Source organism: Nomascus leucogenys, chromosome 5 (assembly GCF_006542625.1).
Source record: "Nomascus leucogenys isolate Asia chromosome 5, Asia_NLE_v1, whole genome shotgun sequence".
Taxonomy (NCBI): domain Eukaryota; kingdom Metazoa; phylum Chordata; class Mammalia; order Primates; family Hylobatidae; genus Nomascus; species Nomascus leucogenys.
Genome location: NC_044385.1, coordinates 139103044 through 139117594, shown reverse-complemented (window position 1 = coordinate 139117594; position 14551 = coordinate 139103044). Strand labels below are relative to the sequence as shown.

Here is a 14551-nt window from a genome sequence, read left to right as displayed (position 1 = left end):
GAAGCAAGATCACTCGACTATATGGTAAGAGTGCATTTAGCTTTGGAAGTAACGGCCATACTGTCTTCCCCACTCCCTCTACTCCATCCCAGCGAATAAGAGCTCCCCATGCCCTGTGTCCTCGCCAGTACCAGGCGTCGCGAGGTTTTGTGGAAGCCACTGCTCTAACAGGTGTGCAGGGGCCTATGTAACTCTCTAATGACAAATGATTCTAAGCATCTTTTCTGGCACTGGTTTTTATTAGAGAGTTATCCCAGCAAGGGCTTTCAAGGACAAATGGGAAGAATGAACCTCACAAAACAGGGGTCACCTGGGAAAGAAAGGATCGCCACAAACGGAAGAAAACAACAAGCAGCCAGCTGCTAACTCAGCCACAGTGACCGTCCCCAGTCGCTTCCCGAGCCTGTGGTCACTCCGCCGTCCCGACCATGCCGTCTGTGATGCAGGTGTCATCATCTGCTTTCTGCAGAAGAGGAACCCGAGGCCAGAGGTTCTGGGCAGGGTGCTCAGGATGCTGTGGCCAGTGGTAAGGGGCCAGGGTCTGGAGCTTCGTCCATCTGGTGATTCTGACACCAGCTGTAGAGGGGCCTGAGGGCAGGGGCAGGCTCTATGCACTTCACAGATTTCATCAGGAGTGTGAAGAGTTAACCTGGAAATGAGTTTCAAATGAACTCCCTGTTGTTTTTCCAAGTGGTTTTACTAATGCATTTAAGAGAAGGGGGAAACGGCAGGCTCCCATCCCGATAAAAGATAAACGGCTTTATCCCATTTCCTGGCCTATAAGTGGCAGTGTGCCAACAAGACCAAACTGCTGACAGCGTCCTGCAGCCACGAAGTTGAACAAACCGCAGCGTTGCTGCAGCCGCGCAGGAATCGGGGGAAGAGATTCACATTAAGGGCAACCACGAACCCAGGAATAAAGAGCAAACACCCCTTTGAAGAGAGAGACCCAGCGGCCATTTATGGAACCCATGTAAAACTGATCAGGTAAGTCCCTGGTTTCTCCAAGGCAGGAAAAGGCAAAATGAGCCAACAGCTGGAGCTCCCTGTGCAGGCAGGAGAAAGGGATGTGGAAACACTGAGTGCCACTCCCTCCCCGCTGGGAGGCCCCAGAAGACACAGCCAGGAGGACTCTGAACCTCTGTTTGTCACCTGCACACTGAGCAGCTCAGGTGAGAGGCGCGTCCTGGCTCTAACATGCTCCAGTAAAGGCTGGCTTGTGTCTCCTGGTTCTGTGTCCACAGGTGCCAGCCACAGACAGCAGATGTCACAGACTGTCAGCCAGGAGGAGGCGCAGACCCTCATCCATGTATGTGGCCAGAAAAGGCCCTCCGCCGGGAAGTCCTCTCAAGGAGGGTTTGAGGAGCACACACATCCATCTCCCCTGTAGGGAAGCGTCAGAGCTGCCGGAGACTGTTTTTAAAAAACATATGGTCCTTTCCCCGTGCCAAGACCACATGCATTTTACATGTGTCTCTTCGTCCTGTGTGTGTCCCATACAACAGACAAACTAAAGTTTCAGAGTGCACACTCCAGCTATTCCAGACACTAACGATGCCAATGCTGCTACAAAACAAATACTAGGAGTAGAGAGTCATCATGACTTTTTTGGGGGTGAAGGGAGGAAAAAAGCACCATATTTATTTGAAAGATATGGACATAGTTCCTTTCCATTTAGATAGCATCTTTGCAAGTCACAGTAACGGCTGGCATGGCTAGACAGAAATAGGCTCTGTGCACGTTTCCAAGGATTACAACAACGCACATTCACACAGAGAATTAATTATGACTGTGAGGAAAAAAAGACCACGGCAGTGCTTAGGAGACCAAGGAACCAAGCAGGTACGGCAGTGTCTACCACGCAACTTACATTATAGAAAGTTTTCTTGAAATCATAGAAATTTCAAAGGAGTGCAAAAACATCAGAAACGGTGCAATGACTGCAACAACGTTGGTGCACGGCCGGCCGCGTTTCACCCGCATCCCCACCAACGGCTGCCCACCACCATCAATCCAAGGCAAACCCCAGACAGCAGAGAACTGTTACACGTACAGAGTTCAGCAAATATTCCTAAAAGGTAATGACTTTTTATACACATAAACACAATACAATCAATTCCACAGCCATAATACAATTAATAATTATTCGGAATTAAATATCTAACCAGTGTTAACGTTTCTCCTGTTATTTTTTCTCTGTGTTCTCCAGACACATTTTGTTTGAACTAGGATCAAAATCTTACCCAGTCCATAGCCTGCAATTGGCTGCTATTTCCTGAGTCTCTTTTGATAGACAGGTTTTCTTGCTGATTCTTTTTTCTTTGCAATTTTTTTGTTGTTGGAGAAACCAGGTCATTTGTCATGTGGAGCTTCACATCATCTGGGTTTTGTCGATTACGCCCCCTTGGAGGTGTTTATCATGTACCTCTGTTCCTGGTATTTCCTATAAATTGATAGTTACATCTAGATGCGTGGTCAGATTCTGGTTCAGCTTTTACTTTTACTTTTTTGGCAAGAGCACTTCACCAAGGGAGGTGCTAATGTCCAACTCGCCTTCTGTGATGCCAGCAGCTTCCTGATCAGAGGCTGTGGAATTGACTGTATTGTGTTGATGTTTCATAGAGTCATTCATTACCTTTTAGTCTTGCGCTTGCTGGTAGAACAAGATGTTGTAGGCTCGTTGGGCACATTTTTCCCCAGACCTGGTCATTTCTCCAAAGACCTCCAGATCCTCTCAGTGGGAATGACATGAAGAGACCACAACTGGGCTCTCTGTGTTCAGTTTTTTCCATGGACAGATCTAGAAACCCCGTATTTTAAGATAAAAGACACTGGACTTACACAGATGCTTCCAGTTCAACCTCAAGACTAGAAGACTATTTAAAAATTGCAAATAACTCTATTTCTGCCAGAGTACTTTTGGGAAAGATTCCTAGAAGTGGAATTGCTGGTCAAAGGGCAAACGTGTCTGTGACCTCGCTAGATACTGCCAAGTTCACATGATGAGGTCATGCCATTTGCTGCAGCCACGCCACGGGAGAGTTCAGCCCTCCCCACTTCTCCAGCTAAACTTCTGATTAGCAAGAGGCAGTATGTCAGTGTGCTTTTAATTCATATTTCTCTGTAAGTGTGATTTAGCATCTTTTTTCTTTTAAATTGACAAAAACTGTATTTATAGCACACAACATGATGGTCTGAAGTATGTATGCAGAGTGGAAAGACTAAATCGAGCTAATTAGCACGTCTTAACTCACATGCTTATTTCTTAGTGGTGAGAACACTTAAATCTACTCTTAGCAATTTCAGAAATTCATTAGTTATAGTCACCATACTGTACAATAATCCCTGACCAACATTTTCCCAGCGCATCCCACCGCGCCCCCTGCCCCAGGCAACCACCACTCTGCTCCTATGAGTTCCCCTTTCTGCGAATACACATCTAAGTGAGATCATGCAGGATTTGTCTTTTTGTGCCTGGCTTATTTCACTTAACAGAATGTCCTTTGGGTTCATATATGTTGTCACAAATGATAGGGTTTCATCCTTTTCCAAGGCTATACAGCACTCCACTGTGTATACAGACCAGGCTGTACAGCACTCTGCTCTGTGTATAGACCAGGCCGTGCAGCACTCCGCCATGTATATACACCAGGCTGTACTGCCCTCCGCTGTGCATATAGACCAGGCCATGCAGCACTCCGCTGTGTATATAGACCAGGCCATGCAGCACTCCGCTGTGTATATAGACCAGGCCATGCAGTACTCCGCTGTGTATATAGACCAGGCCATGCAGCACTCCGCTGTGTATATAGACCAGGCCATGCAGTACTCCGCTGTGTATATAGACCAGGCTGTACAGCCCTCTGCTCTGTGTATAGACCAGGCCGTGCAGTACTCCGCTGTGCATATAGACCAGGCCGTGCAGCACTCTGCCATGTATATAGACCAGGCTGTACTGCCCTCCGCTGTGCATATAGATTAGGCCATGCAGTACTCCACTGTGTATATACACCAGGCTGTACTGCCCTCCGCTGTGCATATAGACCAGGCCATGCAGCACTCCGCTGTGTAAATAGAACAGGCTGTACAGCCCTCCGCTGTGGATACGGACGACATTCTGTTTATCCCCTCATCTGCGACTGATCCCATATCTTGGCTACTGTGATGCATTTCTTTTTCTGTGAACTACTGGTTGATACCTCTACATTTTTTTTTTTCTATAGGGATAAAAATTATGCTATTCTTTACTTTAGAAACTATATATTAAATAGCAATCTTTCATTTTGATAATTGCCAATATTTTTTTCCAGTCTGTCACATGACTTTTCACTTTGCTTCTTGTTTTCTTCTCATGCAAAGTTTAAAATACGTTTAATGTAATCAGCACAATGCTTTCTTGTGTGGTTTTGCTTTATGCTAAGATTCCTTTACTAGATATAGGAACGTGCATGGAGCAGTTTATCATATCAAAGGTATGTATGTACCGAGTGACCACTGCCCAGGTCAGCTAAAGAACATTTCTAGTACCCCAGGAGGCTTCCTGGCCCCTTCCCAACCAATATTTCCCAAGAGGTAGCAGCCATTAATACTATGACCACTACCAGAGAAGCTAGTTTTGCCTGATCTTGAGATTGATGTCTGAGCTGCAGGCATGTTGTAGTGGTTTATTTCTTCTTGTGTAGCTTTGTGGGGTATGAATATGATGCCCTTTATTTAACCTGCTTTCTCTTAAGGCTCCTAGAGGTTAGGGTGTCCAGCATGGGGCTCCTGGGCATCAAGCTGCTGTGAACGGCCACATACGTACACGTACAGAAGCACTCCTTCCTTTTGGGTGCACGCTTAGGGTAGAATCGGAGGGCAGGCACATGCTTAGCTTTAGACCCTGTCCATGTTTTCCAAAGTGGTCATAGCAATATGCCTTCCCACCAGGAAATGTGAGCATTGGTATCCATCCCACTTCTGCACCAACCACTTGGAATAGCCAGTCTTTAATTTTAGCCACTCTGGTGGATGAAGGGTGGTTTTAACGTACATTTTGCCTTGAATCATGATGCCAACCACATTCTCATATGCTTATTGGATATGCCTATTGGATTACTTTTTACATTTAAATTACAGGTCCATCTGGTACTTATCCAGGTGTAGGGCGTGGAGAGGACCTGACTTTCACCTTTTTCCATGAGGCTATCCAGTTATCCCAACACCATTGATAACCAAGGTCATCTTTTCCAGCACAAAATTTATATGCTGCCTTGAGCTACATGGATCTTCCCCAGGCAGCCTGATTTACTTCTGGATTTTTATTCTGTTCCATTCACCTGTCCTTGTTCTTATGCCAGGACCCACACCGTTTTCATTAAAGAGGCTTTATAGAAAATTCTAACGTCTGGGCAGCCCATGCCCCTCTGATACTCTCCAGGGTTTTCTTAGGTGTTCATGTTTGTTTCTCTAAGTGGGTTTTATAATCAACTTGTCTAGCACCCTGAGGAAAGAAAAAGATGATGTGTTTATTGGGGCTCCTTAAGTGTATGCATTAATTCAGGGAGAACTGGCGTCTTTGTCCTGTGGAGCTTCCCTATCGAAAGGTATCTATACCTTTCCATGTGTTCAAGTCTCCTGTGTCTCAGGAGTATTTTGTAGTTTTCCTCGTATCAGCATTTATTAAACGAGAGTGCCAAAAATAGAGGTACTTTATTTTTGCTACTATAAATATTATCTCTCCCATTAGATCTTCTCCTTGGTTTTTGTTCCTACATATGATTTCTACATGTTAAGCAGCAGGGTACAAAATTTATTAATTCCCTTATTTTTTTGTAGCATTTTATCCAATGCTTCTTTTGGGTTTTCCAGAAATATAACAACTGCATACAGAGAAGTTGAAAATAGAGATAATGAAAAGGAAACGGTCAACTCCCATGTCTGTGCTGTCTCTGTAGCCCAGGTGCGTGGGGGGGGGGGCACTCTAATGACCACACATCGTAGGGGGGTTTGGGGAGCTTCACTTTGTTCTTGGCTTCAGTGGGAGAGCTTACAGCGTTTCCTGCTGCGTAGGGTGCTGGCTTTGGGGATAATGTGTGTGCGTATTTTTAGGTCATGTTACGGAAGCTCTCCCTTCTTAACCACGTCGTCAAATTTAACACCACCAGTAGCGGGATAAACCGGCCTCGCATGCTTCCTGATAGGGTGCTCTGGGAAGAACACATCAGCATTTCTGCACCAAAAATGCATCTCCTGGATTTCACAATAAACATTAGACAAACCCCAATTTAGGAATGTTCTACAACATAACTGGCCTGCCCTCTCCAAAGTGGCGATGTCACGAAACAACTAAGGAGCTGCTCCAGAGTAAAGAAAGATCAAACACAGGACAGCTGAATGCAGCCCCTGCTCCAAATTCTCATGCTCCTGAATTTCCTTTTGCTTTAAAGAACATTTAGGGGGACAACTCATAGACTCTGGATCTACATACAAAACAGCAGTGATTAGAGAAGAGCGTGTTGAAGTTAATTACCTATTACGTTGCTGCAAAGGCAATGGTGGTTTTTGCCATTCACAGTAACGGCAAAAACAAATAATTTGGAGAATTATACTCTAGTTTTATATGCGAACAAATATATTTGTTAAGAAGCAAACATTGGCCAGGTGCGGTGGCTCACGCCTGTAATCCCAGCACTTTAGGAGGCCGAGGCCGGGGCGGGTGGATCACGAGGTCAGGAGATCGAGACCATCCCGGCTAACATGGTGAAACCCCGTCTCTACTAAAAATACAAAAAAATTATCCAGGCGTGGTGGCGGGCTCCTGTAGTCCCAGCTACTCGGGAGGCTGAGGCAGGAGAATGGCGTCAACCCAGGAGGCGGAGCTTGCAGTGAGCTGAGATCGCACCACTGCACTCCAGCCTGGGTGACAGAGCAAGACTCCGTCTCAAAAAAAAAAAAAGCAAACACTGAAGTTCATGGGGATAAAAGGGTAGCCTGTCTGTCGCGTACTCTCTGACACCTAGAAAATAATAATGTATATTTGTGTAATATGCACACATGAGAGAAGAAAGCAAAGTGGTGCAACATGATATTGAGGAATCTGAGTGTCTTATATACAAGAATTCTTTGTGCTACCCTTGCCATTGTTCTGTACATCTGAAATTGTTAAAAGGTTACAGAAAAAAGTATCCACCAATTCCTATGTGACTGGATTTCTTTTAACATAAAGAGGCGCCGCATTTGTCGAGTGCTTTTTCCACATCTATGAAACTTACATGATTTCTCTCTGCGCATTAATGGATTCTAATGTTAACCATCTTTGCATTCCTTGAATAAACCCCTAATTGTCACGATAGTTTTTGTTTGTTTGTTTGTAGAGATGGAGTCTCTCTCTGTCACCCAGGCTGGAGTGCAGTGGCATGATCTCAGCTCACTGCAACCTCCGCCTCCCAGGTTCAAGCAATTCTCCTGCCTCAGCCTCCCAAGTAGCTGGGACTACAGGCACGTGCCACCACGCCCGGCTAATTTCTTCTGTATTTTAATAGAGACAGGGTTTCACCATGTAGCCCAGGCTGGTCTCAAACTCCTGAGCTCAGGCAATCTGCCCGCCTCGGTCTCCCAAAGTGCTAGGATTACAGGTGTGAGCCACTGTGCCTGGCCGTTTTTTTTGTTTTGTTTTGGTTTTTTAGTTTTGTTTTGTTTTTTTAATGTGTTGTGAATGCTTTAAGATTTTTACTTCACTGCTGAGAAATGAGATCAGTCCATAGTTTATTTTTGCCAAGGTACTATGTTGCTAGGTTTGGGGATCAATGTTGAAATCACTACATAAAGTGACATTAGAGGACAGAAAAAGAAAACCTCGCAAAGCAGTTTAAGTTGCACTGAAATTGTATGATCTTTAGCGATCTGGAAGACGTTCCATGTGGAATAATCTGGCTTGGTGCTCTTTCACGGAAGAGCTCCTTCCTTTCCCCATTTATTCTAGGAGACTTTGGCTCTACCAGGATCAAATCTGGAAAGTTGTAATTTTCTGAAAAACTATCCGTTTCTTCTACGCTTTCAAATTTACTGAGATTTGGTTGTACAAAGTCGACTATTGTATAAAGTGTCCTCTGGTGGGGGCTGCTCCAGGCCCACGTGTTTCCAGCTCTGGGCCTCTGGACTTTTCCTCCATTCACTGCGAGCTGGGGCCTCATGTGTCTCTTTCAAAACAGCTTTTGGATTTATTATTTTTATTATTTCTATCCTTATTTTCCGCTTTTATTTACTTTTTTTGGTTTTATTGTTCTTTCTCTACCATTTTTTATGTAGGTATTTGCATCCTTTTTATATTTTTACTGATATAGGTATTGATATAATCTTCCTGACACTCTCTCCTGCTGTATTTCATAGATTCGCTAAGTTGTGTGTTGTGCTTTTAAGAACTCTTCTATTTTAGCCGGCATGGCCTCCAACTCGAAAGTTGCTTAGTGGCATTTTTTGTTTTGTTTCTTTTCCAGCCTTCTGATTTTATTATTAACGTCTAGGACAATGTTCCTGTATTATTCATATCCCTGGGAATTTGAGGGTGTCTCTGTCGTCCAAAATACAATCAATGTTCTAGAAATTGTGTCTCGTGTATCTACCAGGAAGGTTTATTTTGCAGCAGTGTTTGCAGGTTGACAGAATCTATGGGACTTCCCTCAGGGGTTCTGTGTCTTGACAGAATTTTCTTTGATCTATCTTAGACGAGGAGGTGGGAGGTCATTTGGCTCCTGATTGTTTTCCATACAAACCCTATAGACTCTGAATTATTAAAGTTATTGCTGTACTACTGGATGCTTACAGATAAACAGTGTGTAGAGTCTCCCTGCGAATCTCAGACTTCACCAATGGAGGCGTCTTTATCCTTCGAGGCTTTTGCTCTGAATTCTACGTTGTTAGGCATCAAACTTGCAACCTCCATTTTCTTACTTGGTTTGACCAGCCTGCCCTATTCGTCCTTCTATTTTAACTTCTTCTGGCTGTTTTTTTGTTTTGTTTTGTTTTGTTTTTGTTTTGTTTTGTTTTGTTTTTTGTTTTTGAGACAGAGTCTTGCTCTGTTGCTCAGGCAGGAGTGCAGTGGCACAGTCTCGGCTCACTGCAAGCTCTGCCTCCCGGATTCACGCCGTTCTTTTGCCTCAGCCTCCCTGGTTCACGCCATTCTCTTGCCTCAGCCTCCCGAGTAGCTGGGACCACAGGCGCCCGCCACCACACCCAGCTAATTTTTTGTATTTTTTTTTTTTTTAGTAGAGACACGGTTTCACCGTGTTAGCCAGGGTGGTCTCAATCTCCTGACTTTGTGATCCGCCTGCCTCAGCCTCCTAAAGTGCTGGGATTATAGGCTTGAGCCACCGCGCCTGGCCATGGCTGTGTTTCTTTCAGGAGTGTCTCTCATGCAGAGTGAGCGGCTGCACTGCTTTTTGTGAGCCAATCTGTGCCCTCAGCCTGTGGGGCTCTTCCTTCTCTCCATCTTCTGAATCCTGTCCACCTGGAAGAGCTCGGTCAGGTCCTCACTGCAAGCCCCCCGCCCGCCCACCACCAGCACCCAGCCACAAACTGACTCTCCCTGCAGGCCCTCCCCCTGGCACCCACCCACGACCTGACTGGATTACTATTGACTAACTGCTCCCCTCCAGCTTCAGAGCAGCCTGGTAACTGCAGGGCGGCAGGCCATATGACATGCAGGCTACTTGCCCATTCTGTCCTGCGTTCTGGGGTCACTGGCCATCCACAGGCATCCAGTTTCAACAGATGGTAAATTCTAGTCTTTCTGCATTTAACCACATCTCAGGAACCCAGCTCAGCTCAACAGGGACACATGTGCCCCATGAATATCAGACAACTGATCACACACACGCGTGCACACATACACACACACACAAGCCAGCAGCAACACACAGACATCACTCTTCATAGCTGATTTTGAATGCAGAGTTTTCCTCTGCATTTTGCACCAACTACAAACAACGAAAACTCTACGTTTTCCGTTAGAGAACAATAGAACTGTACTCTACAGACACACGCCCCCTCCCACCTCCCCGCCATGCACCCATACATGAGCTCTTCACTCTGCAGTTCAGCCAGGTAACACAGGATTGTCCACCAGATTCTCTCCCTTAGAAACCTAACTCTCCAGGTAGCATGGTTACCTTCCTGCTTCTAACTTGAGACCTAGAAAAACTCCAAACTGTGGGAGGGACAGCACAGCTTGAGATGAGGGAAACCTAACAGTCACTCCAAATGCAGGAAAACACTGATTTCATGGAGGGGTGCCTTGCTACCGAAAGAAAAGAAGGAAAGAGAAATCTGAAACATCCATAATTCAGCCATGCCTTGATATTTGAGGGAAGAGAAATTACACTGGTTTTGGGGTCCTTCAAAGCATGAAAAATTTGATATTGCATCTCAAATACATTTCATGGTCTACTTAGTTTAATTTAAAAATTGCATTTTGGAGTTACAGATGGTACTGATAAAATGAATGAATACTGTTATCAAGAGTGTAACTAAAAAATCTGTCTAGTAGGTATGAAGAACAAATGTTAAACTAGCTAAGAAAAGACTACAAATACAAACTCTTGGGAAAAACACCCATTTAATAACAATTACTCTCAGAATTTGCATGCTTGATGTGATTTCTATTTTTTCAAGGCGTTTCTACCATTTTTTGAAAACAAAACAGTGATTCCTAACATTTTTGAAAGAAAAATTTCATTTAAATATTATACAAATTGCAAATTCCTACCTGATAGTCTTTTGTTAGAATATATAATTGAAAAAATGCCTAAAAACTGAAAGTTATATTGTGTGGTTTTATATCTCGTAAATGAATTTGAATTAATGAAATTGTTGCTACGCACAAGGAAAGAGAATGAAGGAATGGTAAGAGAGACACGGGGCCCACAGACCACAGGTGCCAGCATAGAGGTCTGAGAGCCTTTCAACGCGCCTCTGCCAGCAAGTCCAGGGCCATGTGCAGTGGAAGGGGGTGCGCGTCAGGGAAGCGCAGCGGCAGAGCCCACAGGTGGAGACACGGTGGATGGGGCATTTCAAGAATCCGTGTAATCCAGAGGGTCCTCAGCTCCTGCACTGGGAAAATGGGATCCCGCTCGTGAAAGTCTGGGCCGATGCTTCAGTCAGGTCTCTTACCAACACAACTCTCCAGTCCACTTTTGCTAAGTGAATTAAAATGCTGCATCCCTAACCAGAAAGCGCTGCTGCTCTGCATATAATGTTTATATCCACAACATCTCCCAGGAGACAAAAGCAGGAAATGCCAGCCAGCTGAGTGACAGACACCGGCTCTGCCCCTGTTCATCACTGGAATCTTCCAAGGCAGCTGACTTCGGAGACACCCCACGCCCCTGCATCCCCCAGGCTGCATTACCCCAGGCCTAGGTTTTTCAAACTGGTCTTTCCGGGGTGTGGTCCTCTCCCTGATCTCTCCCCATAGACATTCACTCCATATGCAACCCAACAAGGACAAGGGCCTGCACACCCTCAACTTGCCGAGGTGTGGGAAACCCCACGGGGAAGTGAACTGCGCCAGTTACTCCTGCTCTCCCTCCCAGTCTACTGGAGTTCCCCAGCACAGAGCTTCCACCAAGCTGGCTTCCCAAAATGACGTTCTCATGACGTTCCTGTGATCCCAATCCCCAGTGTTAGGGTAGTAACAGTTATCCCCTCTGTGGGACTGTCAGCACTGTCTCCAGGGACCCTTCTCATCCCAACATGCACTCCGGAGCTTTAATTCCTCCCCTGCAGACGCCTTCCCGGACACAGTGCGTTCCCTTAATTTGCGATTGCTAGGAATTATGAAGACAGCACAATGACTCAGAGACAGGTCCTGCCTTCAAGAAGTTAACACCCAACTAGGTGAAGACAAATACTCAAATAATTATGCCACCGGTTAGAAACAGTGGCAAGTTATCTGAAAAGATACAAAGTCCCAGGGGACTTTCAAACAGACCAGGAAATGGTACCGGACGGTGGGCTCAGCCCTGAAGGTGTCCTGAATGGACTGAGTTCACCCGGGGACGCAAGCCAGCCAGGAGTAGGGGAGTGGGCAGGTGAGGTTAGGTCAGAGTCCAGAGGGTCTAGAAGCCAGCTTTCTTGTGAGTCTTCACCCTTACTAAGGAGAACCCCCGCAGCAAACAACAGAAGGGAAAATCACATTATGAAATGAAACCTACAAACACACAAACTGCCAATCCAGTGGAAGTACCTCCAAGTCAGAGCTGAACAGGAAGACACCAAGGAGGGCCTAGAAGAGCATCAGGGGTTACTGCGGCCGACTTTGGAGGTCTCTCAGGAGAGGGTCCCACCCAGAGGGAGGAAGGAAGGCATGAAGGGCCAGGTGGGCCACCCGGAGGGTGCTGTGTTTTCTCACCTTCGAGAGGTCACCGCTTGCTGTTTTGCGCGACGGTGGTAGGGAGGGATGGGTGCTGAGGCAGCGCGACCTCAAGGTGGGAGATGGGGCGGTAGCCTGGCTGGATTCTGGATCTGTTCTAGAGGCACAGCTAACAGGATTTCCCGGGAAGTCAGATACGGGCATGAGTGAAAACACAGATGAGGATGATGGGGTTTCTGGCTGAAGGAAGTGGACAGAGAGGTGTAGTGAACTAAGGTGGATGGAGCTGCAGTGGGTGACGCGGCTCTGGGAGACCTGTGGGATGCCGGGTGGAGGCTCTGTGTAGCCAGGGCGGTGTGGTGCCCGGGGGAGGGGTCTGGACTGGAGCTGCGGACTAGGAGTCATCACACTCAGGTGGGTCACAAGCCAGGGGACTGTGAGATCACCACGGGGCTGAGTACAGATGGAGAGATCAGGCAGGTTTAGAACAGGAGAAACGACAGCACCTTTGGGTTGACAGGAATCCGGGGAGAACTCAGACTTGACGATGAGGGAGGATGACTGCCCTGGAGTGGGAAGAGGGATGGGGACACAGACCAGTGTGGGGAGAGCGTGCAGGACCCTCAGAGGTCCGGCAGGAAGGCAGGGGTGTGGTGCAGAGCAGAGGTTCAGGGACAGGCAGGGGACAGGCAGGGACGCTCTTCCAACTGGTTCAGCTCCGTGAAGCAGGAATCCAGGCCACCCATTAGAAGTAAGGATGGGGAAGAGGCCTTGGGGGTGAGGAGAGAAGCAAGGCGTGAGCTGGTTGTTTGGGGAGTGGCCCTGAGGACCACTCTGAGGACCACTGTGGCTCAGAGACTGGAGGATCAACACCGTCTGCCCGGTGGAACGCTTCATGCAGCTATACTGAGCTATGCTCGGCACACATGACAGCCACCTATACAGACCCCAGTGCAGGCGTGGAGCTCAACAGGGTGCTGGTGCAAGGAAGTCAGAGGACACGGGAGCAGAGGGGTCAGGGTGTGACGCTGGGTGAGAAGGGAGAGGACCTCAGGGTGAGGCATGGGAAAGCACTGAGATGCGGAGACTCATCCCACCACCTCCCCAAAGACTGATGAAACACCAGTGAGTCAGGCAGGAGCTCAGATTTTCTAAAGAAAGAAGGACAAGAAGTAGAGGCAAAAGCACAAAACGATGAATCAGAAACTGGAAAATCAGTAGAACTACATTTTGAAAATGGCTTCTGGGAACAAAAACAATAAATAGATAAATTATCCGCTAACATAATCAAGGAAAAAAGAGAGAAAGAACAAATACTTAAAATAGGAAATGAAAGGGGAAAAGTTACCTTGGAATCAGAGAAGCTTAACAGTGACACGCAATCACTTTGTATACCTGTGCGGTGAAGCGTGAAGCCCCGGGTAAATGGTGACTTGCAGGGCACATACATCGCACCTAACAGTTCCGGTTTCATGGAGGGAAGAAAGCTGTTGAAGAGCAGCTCCCTCCAAAGGCATCAGACCCAGAGGGCTTCGAAGGGGGCTCCCACCAAACCTTGATGGAATGGATAATTCCAACGCCATTCTACACCCCGGGCATAAGAAGCAACTTCCAAATTATTTTTCTGAAGAGAATGGAACATTGATTCTAAATCTGACAGAGACCAAATAGCAGGAATATTATGGTTTAATCTCACCTGTAAGTATCTGTGTACAGAGTCTTAAGTAAAATGGTATCTAGTCCCCCACTCCTCAGGCGTGGGCTGTAAATGGCGATGTCTCCCAGTGAAGGCAAGAGCATCTCCGGGTGTGGGGCCTCGTGGAGCGCAGCCTCTCCGGGCCGTCCGGGCAGCACCACGGGGACAGTGGCGTCCTGACGCGGTGTGGGGAGAAGGGACTCCACCTCTGTGGCGTTTCTCCCAAAAACTCATAACCGCAGTCTGATGGGAGAGAAACACCAGACAAATTCCAACAGAGAGAGGCATCCTGTAGACACCTGACCAGCGCTCCTCAAAGCTTCCAGCTCACTGAGGAAAGGAAAGTCTGAGAAACGGTCCCAGCCAAAGGGGCCTAACAAAGAGGACCCCGGTGAAAACTACGGAAGCCTGAACAGAAAGAGGACTCCGGTGAACACTACGGAAACCTGAACAGAAAGAGGACTCCGGTGAAAAACTACGGAAGCCTGACAGAAAGAGGACCCCGG

At 46.8% G+C, this 14551-nt stretch overlaps 1 protein-coding gene across 1 annotated transcript; it reads right to left on the bottom strand.

The window, feature by feature from the left end:
• Window positions 1-226: 226 nt before the first annotated feature.
• On the bottom strand, window positions 227-13581 carry LOC115835217. Its single transcript, XM_030813718.1, has 2 exons — window positions 12389-13581; window positions 227-649 (listed from the first exon to the last, which is right to left on the bottom strand). The coding sequence occupies exons 1-2, from the start codon at window positions 13244-13246 to the stop codon at window positions 629-631; spliced, it is 879 nt and encodes a 292-aa protein (XP_030669578.1). The 5' UTR covers window positions 13247-13581; the 3' UTR covers window positions 227-628.
• Between the last annotated feature and the right edge of the window lie 970 nt (window positions 13582-14551).